The sequence below is a fragment of the Thalassophryne amazonica genome, chromosome 22 (genome assembly GCF_902500255.1).
Source record: "Thalassophryne amazonica chromosome 22, fThaAma1.1, whole genome shotgun sequence".
NCBI lineage: Eukaryota > Metazoa > Chordata > Actinopteri > Batrachoidiformes > Batrachoididae > Thalassophryne > Thalassophryne amazonica.
In genome coordinates this window covers 23,823,516-23,850,571 of record NC_047124.1, presented here as the reverse complement: position 1 = coordinate 23,850,571, position 27,056 = coordinate 23,823,516, and the positions used below count along the sequence as shown (strand labels likewise).

General features: G+C 41.3%; 2 protein-coding genes across 2 annotated transcripts in view; one reads left to right on the top strand and one right to left on the bottom strand.

Annotated features, from left to right (window-relative positions):
- Positions 1–27,056, top strand: part of lrrc17 (leucine rich repeat containing 17) — a 53,292-nt gene that overhangs the window by 14,900 nt on the left and 11,336 nt on the right. Inside the window, exons 2-3 of the mRNA XM_034163405.1 lie at positions 2,964–3,337; positions 7,702–8,176. Of these exons, the coding sequence (XP_034019296.1) occupies positions 3,065–3,337; positions 7,702–8,176 (748 nt within the window). The 5' untranslated portion in view covers positions 2,964–3,064. The remainder of the gene's footprint in view (positions 1–2,963; positions 3,338–7,701; positions 8,177–27,056) is intronic.
- LOC117504048 (ras-related protein Rab-19-like) overlaps positions 24,116–27,056 on the bottom strand; it is a 28,016-nt gene continuing 25,075 nt past the window's right edge. Inside the window, exon 5 of the transcript XR_004558711.1 lies at positions 24,116–24,128. The gene's annotated coding sequence lies outside the window, so the exon portion shown is untranslated. The remainder of the gene's footprint in view (positions 24,129–27,056) is intronic.

Sequence of the window (27,056 nt, the reverse complement as noted above, 5' to 3'; positions counted from 1 at the left end):
CATGCCCAGTCTGTCCTTTACCACGTGCACTGACAGTCTTGTTCCACTGCAGCAGAGGCTGTAAGTGAGTTGCGGTTTGGTGCAGTCAGACTGAATCAGCATGTGCGCCTTTTTTGGCAGACCTGCACACCTTGCTATTTTCCTGTGCTCACACAAGAGACCCATGAGTCACTTATTTTACCATAAACTCACATGTGCACAATCAGCACGCGAGGGCTCCAAAAGAAGTGGCCGTGTGGCAGAACCGAGCCACCGTTATTACGCCATAAATCTGGATATTTCCCGTCTTTGTGATTGATGACAGTTTGATAGTCTGGCAGTAGAGATAGTTTGACATCTGGGCTGTGAAAATAGAAGTCAGCTGATTTCTTCATAGTTGATCAGGTCAGATAAAAGTGGTTTTGTGGCAATTTTGCGTGCAAATCGTAAAATTTTACATGGGAAATAACTTAGAAAACAGTCTAACTGACATGTTGGCTACAAACACACACAAACACATCTTGACAGTTGATGAACATTTGGTAAATGGCACAGCAGTGTAGAAGACTAAACTAAGACGGTGAGGTTGAAAGATGCTTTCAACTCTGATTACCATTCAGATACAGTCTATCGTTAATATGGAACAAATGTCTTACTTTTTTTGCTCCAAGTTCCTTTTTCTTCCTTTTCTTACTCTATTTTTTTCATGATGTGCTGTGTTGCCAACACAACAAATGGCTTTTTGCATCATTTTTGACAAATGAATAATTCATTCTATTGTACTTGCACACACACAGTACTGTGCAAATGATTTAGGCACATTTAATGATTCATAAAAGCACGAAAACTGTGAAAACCTGATAAATATCCTTAAATAAGTGACTTTTATAATAATAATGATAATCAGTATGAAAATTAGCTTCTATTTATGAGTGATTTTTACCCAAGACCATCAAATATGGCCATCGGGTATTGCGAAGACTTTGAGTCCAGCTTTCCATCCGTCCATCCCTCTATGCTCAGCATAAGTCCCGTCCTATTACTGACAGAGTCTCAGGGAATGTTCTTGGGACACAGACCTTGGACAAGTTCAAAGATGGCTAATCCTGACCTATTTTAAAAGGTTAAAAAGTCACATTCTGTTCCATTTTTGTAGGGGCGGGGATGACAGCCAATCAGAGTGGCACTGTGGCGTCACAGGCTGGCTTAGCTAGCTGCAAACTCCGTTTTGTTTGTGTGTCAATATAACCTCTTTGTCATATATTATGTAAAAGCTAACAAGAAATAAACACTTCTAAAGCTGATAACACTGTCTTTGGAACCTGATGACATCTCTGAAGTGATTTACAAGACATTTTGTGGATGTTAGCGTGGTGTTGTCACAGGCTGGCTTAGCTAGCTGCAAACTCTGTTTGTTTGTGTATCAATATAACCTCTTTGTCATATATTATGTAAAAACTAGCAAGAAATAAACACTTCTAAAGCTGATAACACTGTTTTTGGAACCTGATGACATCTCTGAAGTGATTTACAAGACATTTTGCGGATGTTAGTGTGGTGTCGTCACAGGCTGGCTTAACTAGCTGCAAACTCTGTTTTGTTTGTGTCTAAATATAACCTCTCTGTCATATCTTATATAAAAGCTACAGAGAAATAAACACTTCTAAAGCTGAAAATGCTTTTTTTGGAACCTGATGACATCTCTGAAGTGATTTACAAGACATTTTGCGGATGTTAGCGTGGTGTCGTCACAGGTTGGCTTAGCTAGCTGCAAACTCTGTTTTGTTTGTGTGTCAATATAACCTCTTTGTCATATATTATGTAAAAGCTAGTGAGAAATAAACACTTCTAAAACTGAAAATGTTGGTTTTGTAACCTGATAACACCTCTGGAGTGATTTACAAGACATTTTGTGGACAACAACGTGCATGCTAATTTCTACTCTTGTCAAAAGCTCATGTATGTGCACACGCACGCCCTGCTGCAGATGCCGTTAAAACGTAAATATTGTTTATGACTGATGGAGGGGCTTTATTGAACATGTACGAATTGTACGCAAAACAATAGCCTATAATTATTAAAAAATAATATAAGGGTAATTTAATGTAAAAAAATGTAGAATAAGAAAAACGCAACTTATCATTTGCATTCTACTGGGCAATACACTTACAAAGAAATTATGATTATAGAATAAATATAAATAAAATGTACAGCTCAAATATTCACTTTTGTTAGAACTGATTTTGTGTTTACATGCCAATAAAAAAGGGGCGAACATCAAACGCTAATTTTTTTTTATCACTCTGAGATGCCTAAAACTTTTGCAAAGTACTGTATTTGCTTTTGCTGCTTGAAAAAGACATTTAATCTTCACTGTTTTGCAAATATTTGCACCAAACAACCATAAACTGCAGCCAGTTGACAGGGGTACCTATGCTGTAGGTATCAGGTATCGCTCATGTAAAAAAAAACCCTTCATCATATTTTTATTATTGTTATGGTCCAAAGATTGATTGATTTTTAATATACAGATTTCGGCACCAAATATTACAATCTATTGAGGTTTATCTACTTTAAAGGTGGCACCTTAAAACAATCATGATCACAAGGATAATAAGTTCTATTTGTGGTAAGTAATGCATGGAGAATGTGTATGTGTGGTCTTGAACCAGTAACCTTCTGATTTGAAAGCAAGTGCATGATCCAACTTTGGTGCCCATTGGAGTGAAAGTAAAAAAAAAAAAAGGACTTTTTAATCCCAATAACCTTGACTTTTGGCAAAACAAACCCTTTGAGGGCAACTCTGGGGTTGACTGTCACGCAAATACCAAGTTTGGTGATAATCAAGGAGAAGGCCAACAAATAGATAAACACTTCTCAAATTATACACTGACGCTAATTAGATAAACTGGAAATATTTAGTGTGAACTGTTCACCGAAGTCCTTAAAAGAATGAATCTTCTCTGTTTTTCTCGTGCACACAGCTGTGACAGACATCCTGCATCTCTTCACAACGTTCTTCCAACAGCGGTCTTCCAAGGTTGACCTGATCGCACAGACGCCTCCCTTCCTCTCCTCTCCCACCATGCGTCTTCTCTCCATGCTCCTCCTCTTGCTGCTCCTCCGGTCCGCGGAGCCTGGGAGAGGTCCCCGGTCGGGGGCATTGGAAGGGGGCGACGGGGGCCGCGCAAGGGGAAGGGGCAGGGTCAGGGCAGTGAGGCGTCAGACTCAGGAGTGTCAGGAATACGTGGAGGCGGGAGAGAAATATCTGGATTGCCAAGACAGGCAGCTGACTACGGTCATGCAGGACTGGCCAAAAGATATTCATCACCTGCTGCTGGCAAGAAACCAGATCCTGGTAAGTGTGTATTTACACAAGCACTGCACAAATGGAGATAAGGAACACCTGCTACTCTTTGCAGATGAGACCCAACTCGTCTGATACTGTTTTGCGAAACAAATTAAGGTTTGTAACAAAGTCTGTGCAATGTTTAATGTTTGGAGCGACCCTAAACTCAGCTGGCTTGTTGATACCAGGCGCATCTGTGCACCATTCATTTTGGGTCGAGATCAAAGCCAGATTTTCTCCTAAACGTTTTTGTGAGAACATCCATGCAGATTTTAGCATTTGTGCACTCACTCATCTTCAACTGCTTATCTGAGATCGGGTCGTGGGAGCAACAGCTCCAGCAAGGGACCCCAAATGTCCCTTTCCCAGGTCACATTGACCACCTGTGACTGGGGGTACCAAGGCGTTCCCAGGCCAGTGTGGAGATATAATCTCTCCAAGTAGTCTTGGGTCTTCCTCGGGGTCTCTTCCCAGATGGACGTGCTTGGAACATCTCCCTAGGTAGGCGCCCAGGAGGCATCCTTAGCAGATGCCTGAATCACCTCAGCTGGCTCCTTTCAACGTGATCTAGTTCTTTTGGTCGTGACCCAACCCTCATGACCATAGGTGAGAGTAGGAACGAAGATTGACCAGTAGATCGAGAGCTTCTACCTTTTGGCTCAGCTCCCTTTTTGTAGAGTGAATGCAATACTGCTCCTGCTGCGCCAATTCTCCGGCCAATCTCTCGCTCCATCATCCCCTCACTTGTGAACAAGACCCTCTGAGGTACTTGAACTCCTTCACTTGGGGCGTGTGTGTTCCAGAGGAATTGAATTCTAATTGAGCTTTTTGCCTTGGATTTTATGAATACAGGACATGAATAGGTTGAGAATAATATTTGGATTACTGCATGAATGTGTAGTACAAAAAATACAAACATTGTTTTGGCCAGATGAAGACCACTAAATGTTTAATTATGTGTGACACATTGTGCAAAACTGTTGTTTTTACATTTGACATGAATGTGGTTGCAAATTTGTCTGAAACATCCTGAAAATCCTACAATTTGGTGCCTGTGCTTGAAGATCCTCCCCTGTCACAACAAAAGTTAGGCCATTTTTACCAGTGCTGTGGCGCCCTGGAAGCGGCATTTTCAACATTTTACAAAAGTGATTTTCTACCCCACAACATAACAGCAGTATAAAATCTGCTAAAAGATTGCCTTCATGCTAGTGTGGAGCTTAATCGCTTCTCAATGACATCACATCAAGGAAAGTATTAAATTTTAAAGCCCTCCTCCGTTAGACTATAGCAGAAGATTTAATTGATGGGGCAAATTGTCCCACACATAAAATATGCATTTAATTGCTCTTGTCTTGGATGAACAAATAGCTTTCTACACTGAAAAAAAGGAGATGGGAATACAAGACTAGTTGTTTTTTAAAAATGTGTGGAAAATTGGAAAATTTGCACTATTTTATCATCATAATCTATATTACAATAGCCAAGTGGCCTCTGTGTACAAGTATGCGTGTTTGACTTCGATCGCGGACTAACTGGGAAGAACTGACATTTGCCATTTGGTATTCTTATGTATTTTTGGTCAAGGATGAACACTGCAAAAATGGAAAGTTGATAAGACTAATATTTTTGGAGAAATTAGCGATATGAGCTAACCAGTGAACAATAGACATTGTGCTGCAATGCACCATGGGAGTTTGGGTTTGGGGGTTTTAAATGTTGTTGTTGTGGGTCATGTTAGTTTAACAGTGTTGTTAGTGTTATTAATTTATTGTGATTTTGTAGTTCAATTGGTTTAGTCAGTTTAGTTAAGTGTCATGTTGCCATTACCATGAGTGAAACCTGTACTGCTTTTGATGCCTTCCACCACCGTCTTTGTTTGTGGGTGTGTAGAAATAAAAGCGTGTGTGCATGTATAGCTTCGATCACAGGCAAACTGGGGAGAGCTGACATTTCTCTTTTGGTATGCTTATGTATTTTGGGTCAAGGATGAATGCTGCCAAAACAAAATGTTGATAAGGCTAATATTTCTGGAGAAGCTATGGATATTAACAAACAGCATTGGACAAATAGATTTTGATATTTACATTGTGGACTCATACACCAATCCAGCAGGGGGCGGTAAATCATCTATATATTAAAAGCTTGAGTGCATGATTTTATTTAGTAAATTCAATGTAAGTACATAATATAATTGTAAATACGTTACAAATACATGGATGACACAAGAAAGTGAAAACACTTATTCCCATTGCAGCCCATTTAAAAATCAAATGAGAAAATAGAAGTAAAAATAAAATAATAATAATTGTGTATATGATAACAAGAACCTATACAATTTATAAATCCATTAAGAGAGTAAATTAACATTACTATTACGTAATTAACAGGAAATAAAAGGATTGAGTTCTTCTAAAAACTGTTAAGGTCTAAAGTTCTAACAAACATTCTTGGCTCACACACCATTCCAACTTATTATATAAACTTGAAAAATGTCAGCTACCTATTTTATAAACACTATCCAATCTAGAGCCTGTGGTTCCCCACGGACAACACTCTAGTAGTAATAAAAATAAGGGCCTTTATTGTCATTGTACATGCATACAGTGACATTTGTCTTCTGCATTTAACCCATCCTAACTAGAGTTAGACACAATCCAACCACTAGGGGCAGTGGGCAGCCACAGTCCAGGGAGCAGGTCCAGATGCAGAGAAAGGAGCAGATCCTAAATAAGCATGTTTTTGATTGTGGTAGGAAACCAAATTGCCTAGAGGAAACCCATGTAGATGCAAGGAGAACATGCAGACTTTACCCAAAAAGCCCCAGGCAGGAAGCAACCACACAGTCTGCTTGCTGTGAGGCATCAGTGCTAACCGTGAAGCCACCATGACTGAAAATGTCAGAGAACAGAAAATGTCTCAATCTGAGGCCAACTTATGTCAGAAAAACATTGTTTGTTTTTTTTAATCAGAGAGTATACTGTATGTGACATTTCACACTTCAACTGGCAAAGGCACTGTGTCCATATTGGGTCGATCCCCCCCTCCCTCAGTGGCAAAGCACTGAGAAAGCACCCAGACATGCTTCATCCCTACGGTTTCAGAATTTTCAGTTTAAAAAAAAATTAATCCTGGGATTTGTTCCTATGACAACAATAAACAACTAATGAATATCATATAATGCATGGTGATAAAAAGTACTCACTCTCAGAAAGAACCAAGTGTCTGTCCAATCTGCTATCACAGAGGGGCTTTCTGGCTCTACTCTAAATAAATAAACATGGAAATGGGACTTAACTGTCCAAATGGTCAACACTAACACATTAGCTAGGACCAACAGCACGTGGACATGTTACAAAAAATGTCCCCTTCAAAACAGAAAAGGAAAGTTTATCTGAAACAAAGGGAGCTGAACCCTTTATTCTGTTTTTTTTTTTTGCGTGACACCTGCAAACTTAGAGTTACTTCAAGTAATTCAGTCCAAGAAAACACCAGCTATGTGTTCAATCATAGAACACCCCGGTTAATGAGCCCTTAGAGTTTCAGATATCTGTCATAAGTCAAATGGAATGGATTTAATTTGTTTCAACATCATTAGAAAGAATGTCCAAGTATTTAGGGTACTGGTGTTTCCTGTCTTACTGTATGGTGGTGAGACTTAGATGCTAACCAGTGACTTATATCTGGATACCTTTAGTACTTGGTCTCTTCTGGAGGATCCTTCGGTACTACTGAAATGGCTTTGTGTCAAAAGAATGGTCTCTTGGTAGGACTCAGATGAGGACGATCACTTGTGTAGTGAGGGAGCAACAGCTGTATCATTTTGGCCAACTGGTGTGTTTCTCCACACCTGACCCAGCATGCAGGTGCCTTGGTGTTGAGGATCCAAGCGAATGGGGAAGGCCAAGGGAACACCCATGTTTCAGCTGGCTGCGACATACATAATTACTTTATAGAAGTGAGGATGGGCCAGATGTCTGTCTGGGTGACTGCTGTCCAGGACCCAAGGTGGTTCCATGGTGGATGTGGCAGTGGAAGGCTCCTTGATTTGACCTACAAGGGGTAATTGAGAAGTTTTGAGTCTGACACAGAAAAAGTAGGGATTGGTTCTCCATCTTTTGCATTCTGAGAAACCAACATTTCTCTAGAACGTGTGAGGTTTTGACTCACTGGAAGCAATTTTGAGAAATGTTGGTAGGGCATACCCTACCTTTCCTTGGTCAGGCTCAAAACTTTTCAGTAGCCCGTCGTAACATTATTAGTCTTTGCCTCCAACTTGAAACTGAAACAATGGGGAATTTTTATGGTCAAATTTGTCTTTGCTATCTTAATGCACATTCTCCAAAACCAACCAAGTACATTCTTTCCTTAAGGTTTTAAGGGACAACATGTTCTCCCAGTTCACCCAACTGAAGAGCTTGGACCTCCAGCAGAACGACATCTCCATGGTGGAAGAGCGAGCGTTCAACGGGCTTTCTCAGCTCACCACCCTTCTGCTCCAGCACAACAGACTGAAAACAACCTCAGAGGAGGCCCTGCTTCCAATGCGTCGTCTTACCTACCTCCGTCTCTATGACAACCCCTGGAGCTGCCACTGCCTATTGGACAGCTTGGTCAGGAAGCTACAAGTGCCAAGCAACCGTAATCTTGGTAACTACGCGAGGTGCGCCGAACCCCTGTCACTGAAAGGTCAAAAGCTGAAGAAGCTCAATGTGGATTTGTTGTGTGACAATGAGGTAGACACTACTGACGGGCAATTAAAGCCTCCAATGGTCAAGCTGAAGGGGGCCACCTCCATGTGCCACACCTACATGTTCCCTAAACCTCTACTGGACTGCAGCAATAAAGGTGAGTTGTGTATTCACTTTATCCTTTTCTAACCAGCTACAGGTCAGAGTTAAATGTGGTATCATGAACCTGTAGATTACATCACTTTTCGTGATGCCACCGTGAACTGGCGTGAGATTGGGTTGGATAACGGTGTGGCTCTGGGTAGTTTGATACCCTTAGAGGTTGAAGGGTTGGAATATGGGTTTGGTTCATACAAGTGAAGAGCCTGTTGATCTTTGGTGGAAGCACACACTGTACTGAGTGTCTCTACCTGTGTCCCCATGAAATTTCCTGGTGGCTGAAGAGGACAAGCGCCTGGAAATAATGGATGGCTTCACTTTTGAGTTGTGTTTGCCTGGACGCTTCAGAACAGGTTTGTAAAAAGCCTTTCAGTCCATTTCTGTTTTCAGCCTGGGTGGAAGCCAGCAATAAAGACGGAAACAAGCAGGCATCAGTCAAAATTAAGGCAGGCGAGAGAGAGAGAGAGAGAGAGAGAGAGAGAGAGAGAGAGAGAGAGCGCAAACAGTGCCAGGGGTTGGAGGAGTGCTTTTCCAATTTCCTTCCAACTTTTCCAGTTGTCACATCTGGCTCTCTCTGTGTGCAAAAAAAAAAAAAGTCACTATGGCTGCTGTCATAGTCGTTGGTATGTTTCCAGCGCATCGCAAAATTTTTGTTTGTGATTGAGCCAATAAAGGGATGAGAATTTATGAATTTGTGGATTCCTCATTCCGGTTCTCCCCCTTTGCCCGCTCTCTGCCGGGCAAAGGGGGAGAACCGGAGAACCTCTTTGACTATTCCCCACTTCCAGCGTGAAAACATGACTCATCTGTCGCCCAGAGAGCATCCTCTCTCTGAACGACTGTTTGTGTCCGCTGCAGAGACCGAAGAATGTGTCAGATTTCAATGAGCGGTCGCATGTGTGTCCAAATGCAGAGCCCGTGCCCTGTGCCAGTGACGGCCATCTTTCACAGAGTGCTGACAAGCCAAAGCCACACAATGCAGCGTCTGTGTTGTGTAAATGTTCGAGGAAGCCTGTTACATATTTTCCTAATTATTTTGCTCAGCAGTAGAGCGTTTGAATCGATCTTTTATCTGAACCACTATGTTTTTCTCAACCCATCTTTCCCCTTGAAAGTGGCACATCACTGCTACTTCCGCGTGACACTTTTGCAAAGATTCACTGCAAGCTGAGGTGTGGAGCTGTTTCATTTTGTTATTTGCACTTCACCACCTTCCATCCCCCCCCCCCCTTTTTTTTTTCCTGTATGAATTCAGATTCACTCAATACTTTGGTCAAGAAAAAGGAACCATTTACTTACGACATGACTTTACTGTTTCATCAAGTTTAAAACAGTCAATGAAATGATGGATTCAGACAGATTTATTGTTTCGATCAAACTCAAAACAATAAATGAAAAATGGCTTCAGTCAATAATTGAATGTTTCATCAAGCTCAAAATAGTAATTAAAACAATGGCTTCAGACAATGATTCAGTGTTTCATCAAGCTCAATATAGTAATTGAAACAATGGCTTCAGACAATGATTCAGTGTTTCATCAAGCTCAAAATAATGGCTTCAGACAATGATTCAGTGTTTCATCAAGCTCAAAATAGTAATTGAAACAATGGCTTCAGACAATGATTCAATGTTTCATCAAGCTCAAAATAGTAATTCAAATAGTGGCTTCAGACAATGATTCATTGTTTTGTCAAGCTCAAAACAATAAACAATTATTGTTTTCATCAAGCTCAATATATGAAACAATGGCTCCAGCCAATGATTCAGTGTTTCCACCAAGCTCAAAACAGTAAATGAAGCATTGGCTTCAGACAAAGATTTGATTCCATCAAGCTCAATATATGAAACAATGGCCCCAGCCAATGATTCAGTGTTTAATTATGTTTCGAAATAGTCACTGAAATTATGCCTTAAGACAATATTGACAATTTCGTCAAGCTCAAAACTGTAAATAAAACAATGGCTTCAATTTCAATTTCAATTTAATTTCACTTGTTCAGACAGTGATTTATTGTTTCCATCAAGCTCAAAACAGTCAATGAAAACATGCCTTCAGACAATGATTCAGAATTTCATTATGCTTTAAAACAGTCAATGAACGATTTGCTTCAGACAATGATTCAGTTTCCTGAAGCTCAAAATAGTCAATGAAAACATGCCTTCAGACAATGATTCAGTTTAATGAAGCTTAAACAGTCAATGAAATGATGCTTCAACAATTCATGAATATGAAATACTGTAAACTGTAATTAACTGATCACTTCACAAATTGATTCACTTTTCAAAACACCATAAGCAATGAGTGAAACAGTTACTTCAAAAATGTTTTCACTGCTCTGAAAATTTTAAATGCTAAATGAAAATATTTAATGTTTCAAAATGGCAACTGAAACAGTAAAACAGTTGCTTGGGAAAGTGGTTCATTGTTTTAAAATGTGAAAACGGTAAATGAAACAATGGATTCAAACAATGATTTGCCATTTTATCAAGGAACACTCAAACAACATGATAAACAGAGGTTCAGTGTTTCATCAAGTTCAAAACAGTAAATTAAGCGATAGATTCAGGTAAAGAATCCTTATTTTAAAGCACTTAAAACTGTAAATGAAGTTATGCATTTTTCAATAGGCAGTGAATTCAGAAAATTATTCACTGCTCTAAAATTGTCAAAAAATTAAATTAAGCACCTGTTTCTGACAATAATTCATTGATTTGACACTACAAAACTTCCAGTGAACCAATGACTTCATCAAGTGTTTTGGTATTCCGGAACACTCGAAATGCAAAATTGGTCATTGTTTCAAAATCCGTGAAACACTGAATGAAACAGTCACTTTCGACAATGATTCATTGTTCTGAAGCATTTAAAACTAAATCAATCAATCAATTTTTTTTTATATAGCGCCAAATCACAACAAACAGCTGCCCCAAGGCGCTTTACATTGTAAGGCAAGGCCATACAATAATTATGTAAAACCCCAACGGTCAAAACGACCCCCTGTGAGCAAGCACTTGGCTACAGTGGGAAGGAAAAACTCCCTTTTAACAGGAAGAAACCTCCAGCAGAACCAGGCTCAGGGAGGGGCAGTCTTCTGCTGGGACTGGTTGGGGCTGAGGGAGAGAACCAGGAAAAAGACATGCTGTGGAGGGGAGCAGAGATCGATCACTAATGATTAAATGCAGAGTGGTGCATACAGAGCAAAAAGAGAAAGAAACAGTGCATCATAGGAACCCCCCAGCAGTCTAAGTCTATAGCAGCATAACTAAGGGATGGTTTAGGGTCACCTGATCCAGCCCTAACTATAAGCTTTAGCAAAAAGGAAAGTTTTAAGCCTAATCTTAAAAGTAGAGAGGGTGTCTGTCTCCCTGATCTGAATTGGGAGCTGGTTCCACAGAAGAGGAGCCTGAAAGCTGAAGGCTCTGCCTCCCATTCTACTCTTACAAACCCTAGGAACTACAAGTAAGCCTGCAGTCTGAGAGCGAAGCGCTCTATTGGGGTGATATGGTACTACGAGGTCCCTAAGATAAGATGGGACCTGATTATTCAAAACCTTATAAGTAAGAAGAAGAATTTTAAATTCTATTCTAGAATTAACAGGAAGCCAATGAAGAGAGGCCAATATGGGTGAGATATGCTTTCTCCTTCTAGTCCCCGTCAGTACTCTAGCTGCAGCATTTTGAATTAACTGAAGGCTTTTTAGGGAACTTTTAGGACAACCTGATAATAATGAATTACAATAGTCCAGCCTAGAGGAAATAAATGCATGAATTAGTTTTTCAGCATCACTCTGAGACAAGACCTTTCTGATTTTAGAGATATTGCGTAAATGCAAAAAAGCAGTCCTACATATTTGTTTAATATGCGCTTTGAATGACATATCCTGATCAAAAATGACTCCAAGATTTCTCACAGTATTACTAGAGGTCAGGGTAATGCCATCCAGAGTAAGGATCTGGTTAGACACCATGTTTCTAAGATTTGTGGGGCCAAGTACAATAACTTCAGATTTATCTGAGTTTAAAAGCAGGAAATTAGAGGTCATCCATGTCTTTATGTCTGTAAGACAATCCTGCAGTTTAGCTAATTGGTGTGTGTCCTCTGGCTTCATGGATAGATAAAGCTGGGTATCATCTGCGTAACAATGAAAATTTAAGCAATACCGTCTAATAATACTGCCTAAGGGAAGCATGTATAAAGTAAATAAAATTGGTCCTAGCACAGAACCTTGTGGAACTCCATAATTAACTTTAGTCTGTGAAGAAGATTCCCCATTTACATGAACAAATTGTAATCTATTAAACAAATATGATTCAAACCACCGCAGCGCAGTGCCTTTAATACCTATGGCATGCTCTAATCTCTGTAATAAAATTTTATGGTCAACAGTATCAAAAGCAGCACTGAGGTCTAACAGAACAAGCACAGAGATGAGTCCACTGTCCGAGGCCATAAGAAGATCATTTGTAACCTTCACTAATGCTGTTTCTGTACTATGATGAATTCTAAAACCTGACTGAAACTCTTCAAATAGACCATTCCTCTGCAGATGATCAGTTAGCTGTTTTACAACAACTAAATGAAGCAGTAGTGTCACAAAATGATTCTCTTCTCAAAAAGCCCCCCCCCCAAATCCTCAAAATGGTCACAAAAGCATAAAACAGATACATCTGGTTCAGAAAATATTCATTGTTGGAAACTGCTTTAAACAATGCGATGGACACATCAAGTGTACCTCCCCAAATACAATAAATAAACAAATGAATAAATAAATAAAATTTATGCACTTACAGGTCCTGTTGGTTTGTCAAATGCTCTAAAATTTGTTGTGCAGATTGGGTTTTTAGAAGCAGCAGCCAGACTCATAAAAATGTGGAATTTATCAGATATCTTCAGAAACAAACAGAGACACAAAGGTAAAGTAAAACCAAATCATGAGGAGGGCCAGCTGGAGGGAGCAGAAGAAGACATCTTCCCTTCACATGGGTCTGGAAAACAAGCAAAGAGAGAGAGTGAAAAGCACCAAACAAACCCACCAGTTTTAATCTGGTCTCTTTATATTTTCCTCTTACATAACTCATTTGTGCTTCTTTTTCTCCCTTTGGTTGATGGCTGTTCCCCTGAGGTGAACCACAGCAGAATTTAGACTCCAATTTGTTCCCAGGGGAGATTTTAAACCATTGCTATGCAGAGCGGTTAGGGTCATTGTGGGACTTCTACAGTCAAAGTTTTCTCAATGACGTGAGTTACTCTGGTGCTATACAGTAAAAACAAGCCATCATTCATCTAAAAAACCAAGACAAACCCACCAGAGTGACAGCAGGAACAATAGGAGTGGCCAAAATTACTATTTGGTAACTTCTTATAAAGAAAAACCTCAGGAACAACTGCTTTGGCCAGATCAAGTCAGGAAAACCAGGAATAACCCCTTTGGCCAGCTCAAGAACACCCTCCAGGAGGTGAATATATCTCTGTCCAAGTCAATAATTAAGAGAAGAGTTCACCAGGGTACGCTGCATCCGGAAAGTATTCACAGCACTTCACTTTATTCACATTTTTTATGTTACAGCTTTATTTTAAAATAGATGCAATTCACTTTTCCCCTCAAAATTCTACACACAGTACCCCATAATGACTATGTGAAAAAGTTTTTTTTTTTTAGATTTTTGCAAATTGATTAAATAAAGCGGGTTGACCACAAGATGTCAGCCTCAAAAACAGGAGGGTCAGATAAGGTTTTGTCCAACATATCAGCTCAGTTAGCATGCAGTGGTGCCAGATGTCAAGGCACCTATTGAACCACAGAACCGCCTTCTGTCCTGGATGACCTCCATCCTCAACTCCCAAAAGTACCCATTAATCTGTTGCATCCATGCGGGTGTCCCCTTGGCCTTTTCCACTTTTGGGGCAAGTAGTAAACCACTTCTAAGTCTCACTAACTAACCGCTAATCTCATTCCACTGGTACTCAAGCAGACCTAGTACTGATGACATCCCATCATCACCTTAAGACACTAGTTAGCATCCAAGTAATCAAGGAAGTACCAGGGCCCTAAAGAGTTGGATCTTCATTCTCTTGCAGAGATTTCATTCATTCATTTTCTGGTGCTTGTCTGAGTTCAGGTCACGGTGGCAGCAGACTAAGCCACTCCACCCACACTTCCCTATCTTTTGCCAGGCCCTCTAACTCTTCTTGGGTGATTCCCTAGGCAAGTCCAAGCCAGCTGGCAGATGTAATTCTTCAGGCATATCCTGGGTCTTCACCAGTGCCCCCTCCCATTTGGGAGTAGGCCAGTCCTTGAAGATCTCCCTGAGGAGATGACCAGGGGGCATCCTCACCAGATACCTAAACCACTTCAACTGGCTCATTTCCTGGCAGTGGTTCTACTGAGTCCCTCCAGGATGTTCAAACTTCTCATTCTGCCTCAGTGTAAGCCTGGATACCCAATGGAGGAACCTCATTTCACTGCTTGTATCTGTGATCTTGTTTTTATTTTTTATTTATTTATTTTTTTTACTACTGAAAGCTCATGAAGCGTATATCAACAATCTTTTCTTCACCACGATGGTCCAGTATAGCATCGGCAAAGATACTGGTATCCCCAAACCCCTCTGTCTAGCAAACGGTTGACTCCATAAGCCCTTCCCAAGCATCTCTCTATCTAAAAAGCCAAGGACACACTGCCAACATAAGTACATCTCTCTACAAGTTGTACACATTCACTTCATATAAATATAATTCTGATGGCCAAGTCCAAGAAGCTGTTGACAGCCTGGATCTTAGTCTTGATGTTGTGTGTTGGGGGGTGTGGCTGGATGTTTTGGTGTTCTTTTCTTTTCTTTGCTCTTCAGGTGGCATGAGAACTGATTTGTCTGTGGAGAAGGTGCTGGCTGAAGAGTCCTCACCCTCATCAACATCATGTGTAACACCTGTGACTGGTGCTCACATGCAACCTTAAAGACTTTCAGCTGAAGCAGATAATTGGATGGCGTTCTGCATTTAAGGCATGTGTGATTCAAGCAGAACTGCCGGGAACTCGACCTTGTGATGTTCGTTTGTGAGACGCTGAGGACTGCGCCTGGGTTTGACACATCGAGCCCGTGAAGCAAGGAAGGGTGAGGGACACATGCTGTCAGCACACATCAAAGGTGATTAAGTGTTTGACTAATTGTTGATAGTAACTTGGTGTTTTGTTACACAGTATACTTGAATTGTGATGAGAATTGTGCAGCTTGCTTCTCACTGCTGTGGCGTGCGGATAATTGATCCTCCACCTGTTGTGAGAAGCTGCTCATTTGCATAAAGTTAAAAAAGATACAGACCTGAATGTGTTGCTGATAGCGTGTGTCTTTTGAAAGATATTGTTGTAACTGCTGACTTACCTCACCTCTTCTTTGCTTCACAGAGAGTCAGTTTGTCGTGTCCACCTGTAGTGGGTCCAGGAGCGCCGGGCTTTGATCCTTACGGGCGCTGGAGAGCGTGCCAACAGTCACTCCACCAGAGGGACGCTTTTAAGTTCTTGCACTTTATTATGCACTAATGGGTGTAATAAATACATTGTTTTGTTATTGGAACCGCTTTCTGGTTATTTTTAGCGCTGGGTTCCGTCTGACGCAGGTTCGCTCCTCAACCCGCGTCGACACATAACAGTAGTTCCCGGCCATTCCATAATGGACCCAGCGGCAGAGGCGGTTCCTTTTGCCGAAAAAGTTCAAGAACACTTGGAGAAAATATGGGAGCAATTACAGCATCTCGCAAACCAAATTAAACAAACAGACGCCCGTGTTACGGAGCTTGCAGCGCAAGCCGTTCTGCTTCCTGCTGCTCCAGCTGCGGCACCATCGATACTAGTGCAGATAACTCCGTCACCCAGAGATTCGGCGTCCGAACCGATTGTTTGTCGTCCGGAGCCTTGTGTGGTGATGCAATGTTCTTTGGTTTCTGCTCAGTCAGGTTGGAGCGCCACAGCTTTACGAGGAATGTTTGTAGTTGGGTTAAATGAGTCATTAAAAGACGAGCCGGCAGTCCGTGACGAGCCAAACGATTTAGATGAGCTAATATCGTTGGTGATTCGTCTAGATGATCGGATGAAGGAGCGTGGACGCGAGAGAGGACGCCCATCAGAGCAGGTTTTTTTCGTCTCGGGGCTTTCCCCGACACAGATTTGGGCCGCCTCTTCTTCACCCCACTGAAGCTCCTCCGACGGGACCTCTGGCTCCTCCTGTTGACGAGCCCATGCAGCTCGGACGAGCAGAGATTACTGTATTACCCCGACATGTAAGCGTCAACAGAAATAATGGTGACGTATCTCCAAATGTTCTGGGACAGGCAAAATAACACACATAAAAAAATAAAAAAAAATCTAGCACGAGTAAATGTTTTGTTTTCATTACATAGGGGTTATAATTGTATGGGGAGTCAGAGGCGTATCTGGTGGAGTGATTGTTAGGCGGTTAGAAGTCCACCTGGGCTTACTTAATTGTTAATTTTTATGTGTTTTTAGGTATTTTCTGTTTGGGTTGTTGGGTCGTTTTATTTTGTTGTTTTTTTAATTTCTCTACATCCCTAACCCCAACCTCACTTGCCCCAAGACCGTTTGTCTTGTGGGTTGTGGGGTGGTGCAGGTTGGTCACGCTGAGCATTCTCAGAAGACCTCTGCACCTAGGGGGGGGGGGGGGGGGGGTGTTAGAGGCGTTTTTCTTGGTTTGGTTAGGGCCCGGTTCCACTCCAGCCTTGGTGAGCCTTTGTACCGTTCGTCATTGGTGTTGCCGGGGTGTGGTGCAGCGGAGACTTACCTCAGTCGGAGGGGTGGGCCGATCTGTTGCCGTTCGCCATTTCGGTAGTACCACCCCTCCCGAGAGGCTGGGGTATGGTCGAGTTGGGGCACCGGATGTATTTCCGGTTCTCCGCTGCGCCTTGGGGTTGGATCTGGGTTAGTTTTTTCCTGTTCCCTTCTCCGGCTTAATGTTTTGAGCCGTTCGCCAAAGTTGAGCCGCCGAGGGGCTCTGGGAGGGACCCGGGGTCTTTCGGGATGCCGGGGAGGGTAACAGGGTTTACGGTCGTTTTATATCCCCCCGGGGTTGTTTTTGGTAGTCCTCCGGGGGTTGATTTTTGATTTTGTTCTGTTTCCTTCCGGGTTCCACCTCCAATCACACACACTCGTGCAGCTCCTGGTCAACCACTTATCTGAGTTGGGGTGTGAGGCGAAGCCATCACTGTCACACCAAACGCCAATCCTCCAGATAAGGAAACACTCCAGGAAAATGGCTGCAATAGAAGTTCAGGTTAAACACACACAGTGTCAGTCGGCCGAGAACTACTGTTATGTGTCGACGCGGGTTGAGGAGCGGACCTGCGTCAGACGGATCCCAGCGCTAAAAATAACCAGAAAGCGGTTCCAATAACAAAACAATGTATTTATTACACCCATTAGTGCATAATAAAGTGCAAGAACTTAAAAGCGTCCCTCTGGTGGAGTGACTGTTGGCACGCTCTCCAGCGCCCGTAAGGATCAAAGCCCGGCGCTCCTGGACCCACTACCACCGCCAAACACCCCCCAGGTGGACACGACAAACTGACTCTCTGTGAAGCAAAGAAGAGGTGAGGTAAGTCAGCAGTTACAACAATATCTTTCAAAAGACACACGCTATCAGCAACACATTCAGGTCTGTATCTTTTTTAACTTTATGCAAATGAGCAGCTTCTCACAACAGGTGGAGGATCAATTATCCGCACGCCACAGCAGTGAGAAGCAAGCTGCACAATTCTCATCACAATTCAAGTATACTGTGTAACAAAACACCAAGTTACTATCAACAATTAGTCAAACACTTAATCACCTTTGTGTGCTGACAGCATGTGTCCTCACCCTTCCTTGCTTCACGGGCTCGATGTGTCAAACCCAGGCGCGGTCCTCAGCGTCTCTCAAACGAACATCACAAGGTCGAGTTCCCGGCAGTTCTGCTTGAATCACACATGCCTTAAATGCAGAACGCCATCCAATTATCTGCTTCAGCTGAAAGTCTTTAAGGTTGCATGTGAGCACCAGTCACAGGTATTACACATGATGTTGATGAGGGTGAGGACTCTTCAGCCAGCACCTTCTCCACAGACAAATCAGTTCTCATGCCACCTGAAGAGCAAAGAAAAGAAAAGAACACCAAAACATCCAGCCACACCCCCCAACACACAACACTTGATCCAGGATAATAAAAAAAAAAACACTCTCGGACAAGATGGTTGACTTCTGGGATGTGAAGAACATACCATTACAGTTAGCAAGGAACTACTAAATATTACAGTGTAGACTGACAATGATTCAAAGCCTAATCCAAACGTGACCCAGTTTTAGGTTTTATAGGTAAAAGAGTGAAATATTCAAGAATAACTGAATCACTCACCTGACCTGAATTAAACTGAATGGACACTTACTGAAGGCCAACACCCAAAACATCAAGCAACAACTGAAACCAGCAGCAATGGAAGCATTTAAAATGTATCTCCAATCCTTTCATTGTGGAAGCAACCAACATTTAGTGCTACTTTTCTGAACTCCTTATCAAAACATGGGGTATCATACTGTGGTTTTAGGCTCGACTAAGTTCACATTGGACAACGAACCTTTTCCACTTTTGAACACTGGAGCAGCAGAACTGACTCAACTACACAACAAGATCACTGCTTGCCAGTTTTATTCAAGTGATTTACTGTATGTCGGTCTCTGTTTTTGGCCTTGGATCTTTCCAAGTGGGCAGTTAGTTATTAGAAAAAGAAAAGAAAACAACTCCTCCTGTAAAGTGAGAGAGAAGTCAGAGAGACCATACCTGAGGTGAATATCAAACATCCAATCAAGCACAAGGAGCTCTAAAAACATTTTCTCCTTGTTTTTTTTTTTTTTTTTGTTTGTTTTTTTTGAAGTTCCAGTGCCCAATACTCAAGGCCTTGAGAGAATATAAAGGGGTCATATTACAAATATTAAGTTAAATATAGTTAGGGTTTAATAGTAGACATCCTCAAAGTTCCACACTTATTAGACAATACATATTGAAACTACCAAAAATCGATACCCGAACTCTCGCCTGCTCTGTGAGATATGTAAATATATCGAATGTAACATAAGATTTTTATGGAACCTATGTTTGGATTTTTGTAGTATTTACCACAGCCACCAGGTGGCAGATTCTATGGAATCAATTTATCTGATGGTGTGTGTGTGTGTGTGTATATATATATATATATATATATGTATATGTATATACGAGGGCTGTCAATAAAGTATAGGTCCTTTTTATTTTTTTCAAAAACTATATGGATTTCATTCATATGTTTTTACGTCAGATATGCTTGAACCCTCGTGCGCATGCGTGAGTTTTTCCACGCCTGTCGGTGACGTCATTCGCCTGTGAGCACTCCTTGTGGGAGGAGTCGTCCAGCCCCTCGTCGGAATTCCTTTGTCTGAGAAGTTGCTGAGAGACTGGCGCTTTGTTTGATCAAAATTTTTTCTAAACCTGTGAGACACATCGAAGTGGACACGGTTCGAAAAATTAAGCTGGTTTTCAGTGAAAATTTTAACGGCTGATGAGAGATTTTGAGGTGATACTGTCGCTTTCAGGACTTCCCACGGAGCGAGACGTCGTGCAGCGCTCTCAGGCGCCGTCGTCAGCCTGCTTCAAGCTGAAAATCTTCACATTTCAGGCTCTATTGATCCAGGACGTTGTGAGAGAACAGAGAAGTTTCAGAAGAAGTCGGTTTCAGCATTTTATCCTGAATATTCCACTGTTAAAGGAGATTTTTTTAATGAAAGACGTGCGGGCGGATTCCAGCGTTGGCTCGCAGCTGCCGCGATGCTCCGCCACAGGAAAAACACCTCTGTTGGAAGCCTTAAGGACAAGTTGGAACATGTCCAGCTGTTAAACAATTTCTCATATACTCACTCCACTGAAAGCCATCAAAAGCCGCCTGGATTTTACAAATGGTTATCAACACGGAGGTGTTTTTCCTGTGCCGCCGCACTGCGCCGGCTGCATCCCGACGCGCGGACCCGTCTTTCATTAAAAAAATCTCCTTTAACAGTGGAATATCCGAATAAAATGCTGAAACCGACTTCTTCTGAAACTTCTCTGTTCTCTCACGACGTCCTGGATCAATAGAGCCTGAAATGTGGAGGTTTTCAGCTTGAAACAGGCTGACGACGGCGCCTGAGAGCGCAGCACGACGTCTTGCTCTGTGGGAAGTCCTTAAAGCGACAGTATCAACTCAAAATCTCTCATCAGCCGTTAAAATTTTCACCGAAAACCAGCTTAATTTTTCGAACCGTGTCCACTTCGATGTGTCTCACAGGTTTAGAAATAATTTTGATCAAACAAAGCACCAGTGTTGTGGCTGGCGTGCCTGGCTGGCTTTTGTGTGTCTTCTGTTTCTGTCTTTTGGTTTTCCTCCCAGGTGGTGCGCATTTGGGACTGAGTGGCTGTGTAGCTGAGTTTATCAGGACCTCACCCTGATCACCTGAGGCTGATCACGTGCAGCTCGTCAGGACTCACAGCTGTGGTGCATCTACACGGATTGGAACATGGTGGCATTTAAGTCTGGAGTGCACAGTGTGTGTTTGCCAGAGACTCGACCTTGTGACCAGACGGGTGAGATCCTCATCTCTAGACCCATCTCCCATCAGTGGATGCAGAGAACGTCCAGGTTTGATGCATGGTCTGTGAAAGAGGAGGGGGTGAGGTCTCACGCTCGTCAGCACACTTCCTGAGGTACGTTTGGTTTTGTGACTAACATTTATACAGTCAGTAAATGTGGTGTCCCTCACACCTTATTATATTGAGCTGTATGTTAGTCGTTTAAATCAGCTTCCACTGCAGTGGAGTTTTGTGAACGGGGTGTTCTATGCCTGCAGGTTGGGAAGCTGATTTGCAATTAAGCCAGGAAGTGTTTGCTGTTTGTACACCTTTGAGCGGTCTCTCTGTGTGTTGAGTGTGGACTCACATAATGATTTCTTCTTTCACGGACTCGGTTTGTCGCGGCCACCTGGGGGGTGTCGGCGGGGTCCTTGGGTCCGAACAGTTTTCTGGCTCCGGACCGTTAGCGCTGCTGGGAGCGCACCGCAATCCACCACGCCAGACCGCGCACTCTTTTGTTGTTTTCGTATCACTTCACTGTTATGTTTATTAAACTCTGTTATCCTTTGTACCGTGCTCTGCTTATTTTATACTGGGTCCTTCAAACGCTGGTCAGTTCTCCGGGCTGCGTCCGACACATAACCAGTCTCTCAGCAACTTCTCAGACAAAGGAATTCCGACAAGGGGCTGGACGACTCCTCCCACAAGGAGTGCTCACAGGCGAATGACGTCACCGACAGGCGTGGAAAAACTCACGCATGCGCACGAGGGTTCAAGCATGTCTGACGTAAAAACATATGAATGAAATCCATATAGTTTTTGAAAAAAATAAAAAGGACCTATACTTTATGGACAGCCCTCGTTTATATATATATATATATATATATATATATATATATATATATATATATATATATATGTATGGACATCACTGTACTATATGTTAGATGAAAATGTGAAAGAAACTCTTAAAACATTGGTCCAAACTGTAAAGACCCACTACACTGTGTACAGTACAGCTACATACCTCCAGTAACCATGCCGACACAGTAAAAAAAATGTAATGCTTCCCTTTTCAGTTAAATAATATGAAACATTGTACCTCCCACTCCAAGCTGACAAAAGTTAAAGCAGAAATAAAATGCTGCAAACTTAATATTTCACTTTTTGAATGCTAAGATGACACTGTGAGACAGTTTCTTGAATCCATGGTAAAATAATCACAGAGGAGACTATAATGTTCCTGGAGGTGCCACAGACTTTTTCTAACAACACACTCATGCAAATAAATTATAAGCACTGCTAACCCATAACCTCTGGAGCAGAACACCATGTATAAATGCTTTTCACTGCTACTAAATCACAAAAATAGCTTAGCGCTGTGTCTCCACATTGTAAATACTGAGCTAAAATTCACCGCATTGCATCATGCTATGCTAATCCTTAGCTAACATGTGTCACACTAATTCTGGAAACTCCACGCCATCTGTGTGACCAACAGAATAGCTTGTAATTATAAACCCTTTGACATTCGGATGACACAGCAGAAATATTTGGCTCGGTTGAGCAAACAGGGAAATAATTATCGCTAATAGTCCAAACTAAATTTAAACAGTTGCTGCGGTCAGAATAAGACTTGGATTCTCAGGAAGGTGTTGCTACCATGAAGCTTATGTGTAATTACTGCTACTAAGGAAGTTTTCAGCATTGTTTCATTGCTAACAAGAGTCCTTTACACCTCTTTGTGGAATGACCAATGTACATAAAGAGGAAAAACATGGATGATTCTGTGATTTGGCCATATAACTGCAGATATACTTGACAAATTTTTGACATACCTCAGGTTTTTCTGAAGGGTGGGTATGAAGCTCAAATAGGACGGCACTAGATATAGCCGTCTTGGCAGTACCTGATTCCACTTAACTTGTGGCCAACCTATAAATGTTAAAGAAACTGAGTGTGGGCAAAACTGGTGTGATGAATAAAGTCCCAAACTGAGTTTGGGTGATAAATTCACTGTATTTTATCAATATAACTTAAGGGTCTTGTGGACCACACTGGATCCAAATCAGGTAAAAAAAATCCAATTCCTTGACCTATGCAAAAATTATTTCTTAAAGGGGAATTTCGGGGTCAACCTACACAGCAAAATTGCCATTGTTAAACCTCTGTGGTCCATGGGTGGACCGGCATGTCCAAGTCCACTTTTTGCCATATTTCTGTTAATAAATTAGCAACTGAATTTGTTTAACCACTTTTTGAAGTGTGTGTAAGACTTTTGCAGTTATCAGTGCAACATTCGTAGTTTCAGTAAATGGGACATTTTCTTCATCCGATGAGTTATGCGAAAAAAGGAGACATCCAGCTGACTTGGTAAGTGCTGTTACAATACAAATATGTTACTTTCCCATGTCCAGAAAGCACCAAATAAGTGTAGTCTGAATTTCAAAATTATCATAACTCCCTCTTCATTAGTTATTTATGGTATAAAAGGGAACATCAGTGATGGATATGAGTGGTATCTCATGAACATGGGCAGCTCTAACAAAAAATGTAGTGTAACTGGAATGAATGATGCTTGATATGTAGTATGCAGTCTTTGTTTGTGTCATTTTATCCAAGTCACGTCACTCAAAACATTTTCTCATATACAGTGACAGACAGCATTTTGACTCACTATATGTGAGATTACATAGTTTCATTTTTGCCCTTTATTATTTTGGGATATAAAATATGCAATAATATGAACCAAAAACTTTATAAACACATTTCTAACACCAAAACTGCCCATCCACATGAATAAAGGAGTAGGCCAAAGCATTTTCTAAAAATGCATTTCATATTTTCAGGATTAGATCCAAATTATTTCTCTGTATAGTAGTCTCTACAGTGTTCAAAAGGTATCACATAGTCAGAAACCTGAGACTGTTCTGAACATTTTGATATGCAACACACAGGCATTATACTGAAAGGAAGTGCATTAAAAAGGGACTTACTGAAAGTATGGTAAACTAAAAAAAATACCCTTGGACTCCACTGAAAGTGTAAAGGTTAACACTGAACAGAATAAACATATAGTGTAATTTCTTGTGTTACTATAACACTGGTGAATTTGCTGTGTACACTGACATTAAATTTAGTACAAATCAATCAATCAATCAATTTTATTTATATAGCGCCAAATCACAACAAACAGTTGCCCCAAGGCGCTTTATATTGTAAGGCAATGCCATACAATAATTACGTAAAAACCCCAAAGGTCAAAACGACCCCCTGTGAGCAAGCACTTGGCGACAGTGGGAAGGAAAAACTCCCTTTTAACAGGAAGAAACCTCCAGCAGAACCAGGCTCAGGGAGGGGCAGTCTTCTGCTGGGACTGGTTGGGGCTGAGGGAGAGAACCAGGAAAAAGACATGCTGTGGAGGGGAGCAGAGATCAATCACTAATGATTAAATGCAGAGTGGTGCATACAGAGCAAAAAGAGAAAGAAACACTCAGTGCATTATGGGAACCCCCCAGCAGTCTAAGTCTATAGCAGCATAACTAAGGGATGGTTCAGGGTCACCTGATCCAGCCCTAACTATAAGCTTTAGCAAAAAGGAAAGTTTTAAGCCTAATCTTAAAAGTAGAGAGGGTGTCTGTCTCCCTGATCCGAATTGGGAGCTGGTTCCACAGGAGAGGAGCCTGAAAGCTGAAGGCTCTGCCTCCCATTCTACTCTTACAAACCCTAGGAACTACAAGTAAGCCTGCAGTCTGAGAGCGAAGTGCTCTATTGGGGTGATATGGTACTATGAGGTCCCTAAGATAAGATGGGACCTGATTATTCAAAACCTTATAAGTAAGAAGAAGAATTTTAAATTCTATTCTAGAATTAACAGGAAGCCAATGAAGAGAGGCCAATATGGGTGAGATATGCTCTCTCCTTCTAGTCCCTGTCAGTACTCTAGCTGCAGCATTTTGAATTAACTGAAGGCTTTTCAGGGATCTTTTAGGACAACCTGATAATAATGAATTACAATAGTCCAGCCTAGAGGAAATAAATGCATGAATTAGTTTTTCAGCATCACTCTGAGACAAGACCTTTCTAATTTTAGAGATATTGTGTAAATGCAAAAAAGCAGTCTTACATATTTGTTTAATATGCGCATTGAATGACATAATCTGATCAAAAATGACTCCAAGATTTCTCACAGTATTACTAGAGGTCAGGGTAATGCCATCCAGAGTAAGGATCTGGTTAGACACCATGTTTCTAAGATTTGTGGGGCCAAGTACAATAACTTCAGTTTTATCTGAGTTTAAAAGCAGGAAATTAGAGGTCATCCATGTCCTTATGTCTGTAAGACAATCCTGCAGTTTAGCTAATTGGTGTGTGTCCTCTGGCTTCATGGATAGATAAAGCTGGGTATCATCTGCGTAACAATGAAAATTTAAGCAATGCCGTCAATGCAATCAAAAAAATTGCCTGACGGAGTTGGAGACGTGAACATGGCCCCAGTGATTAACATTTGGTAAATTTAACTTTGGGCAATTTCCAAATCCTCCTTCATATGGGTGCCATATTTGGTGCAAGGTGGAGTGACAAATGTTTTTGACAATATTTTGACCTTTGACGTCAATTACATTGACCTTTGCAAAAAGAAGCTCTTTAAGGGCCATTCTAATGTTGACCATTATCTACAAGTGCTCTTTATATAACACAAATGCATCGGAATTATACTATTTGCACAAATGATGGAATCTTATTATTATTTTTTTTTTAAACCCCTCCATGTACCCATATTTAAAATGCCTTGTTGTCCCTATTTTGTACATATAGTTTTTAGTACTTTTGTACTTTTTATATAGCACCTGGGTCAGAGGGGAAACATATATTCAATATGTTGTATGTCCTGTACATATAGCAGAACTGACCAAGATAATTAACTTTGATCCACATATCAAATTTGGTGGAAATTGTCCAGAAGTCCTAGGCAGGGTAACAGACAGACAGACAGATAAATGTTGTGCAGATTGATAAATTATAATGATATTATGTAGATAATCCAGAATGTGTGGTTTTGTGATGTTATTAAAATGATGTTTCCAAAATAGACATCTCAAGTTACCGGTGAGCAAAAGGCTTATATGCTGATTTGGCCGTAATGATCATATTACACTAGTTAGCTAGCTAGCGCGCTTATTTTAAAGTGTCATGTTAAATCTGGAAGTAGGACACATGACACATAATGAACATTAGATATAAGCTTAAAAAAGCACAAGGCCCGACAAGCTGATGTCTGCTGCCATTAATGTTAGCACCTCATTGAAATCATCTCCATCAGCTAGTAAAGCTAGCAGCGTGTGGAAATCACCATTAACTAGCAAAGCTAGCACAAACATTAATGTTAACATCCAAGATGAGAAAGAAAAGCCCAGAAGACTGAAAATTTGTCTTTTGTGATATGTTAAGACAATAAGACATTGGAATTTTGCTTTTTGAGTCAGGTGTAGCCTAGCTGCATCCAGTGTTGCTAATTTAGCAGCTTTGTCGCTAGATTTAGCGATTCTTTTACCCTTCCTGTCGACTAAAAGTGCTATCTAACAACCACTGATGAATTTTTTATTCCACAAAAAGCGACCAGTTTGTAAATAGTTGAATATAATAAAATTACAAAAACAGCAAAACATGTATTAAAAGAAAAACAACAAAATTACTGCTTCATAGTCCTCACGCGTCTTCCTCATACCCCAAAACCAACCAACAAGCAAACAAAATAATCCAGCCTTCAAGAAAGTAGGATGACGTTCATCTTCCCGCTATATTAGATGCTTTGTGCATCACGTAATCTAGCGATTTGTAGCAACATTTCAGACAGTAGCGACTTCTAGTGAGATTTTTTTGGCAGCAAGGATGAGGTTGATCTTGGAAGATGATTGTGTGTTAGAATTAAGTATTTAGCACTGAGATCCATACGCATCCCATAGCATCAAGCGGATGAGAGTCTACGATTCCAGGTTAGTTCTCCAGCCATGGTTGGTACTTACAGCTGGGTGGACTGAGACAATGTAGATTAAGTGTCTTGTCCAAGGACACAGACAGGCGGCATGAGTCAGATTTAAACCCAGGTCTACATATTGGCAGAATAGCTCCTTATCCACTGATCTACCTGTGCTACATTACTAGCCTCGGTTGTAAATCAGTGATGGGGTGATGTCATTCTATCCCAGACTGCCCCCGCCTAGGGAACAAATCTTGGACAGGAAATTCTCAGATGGACG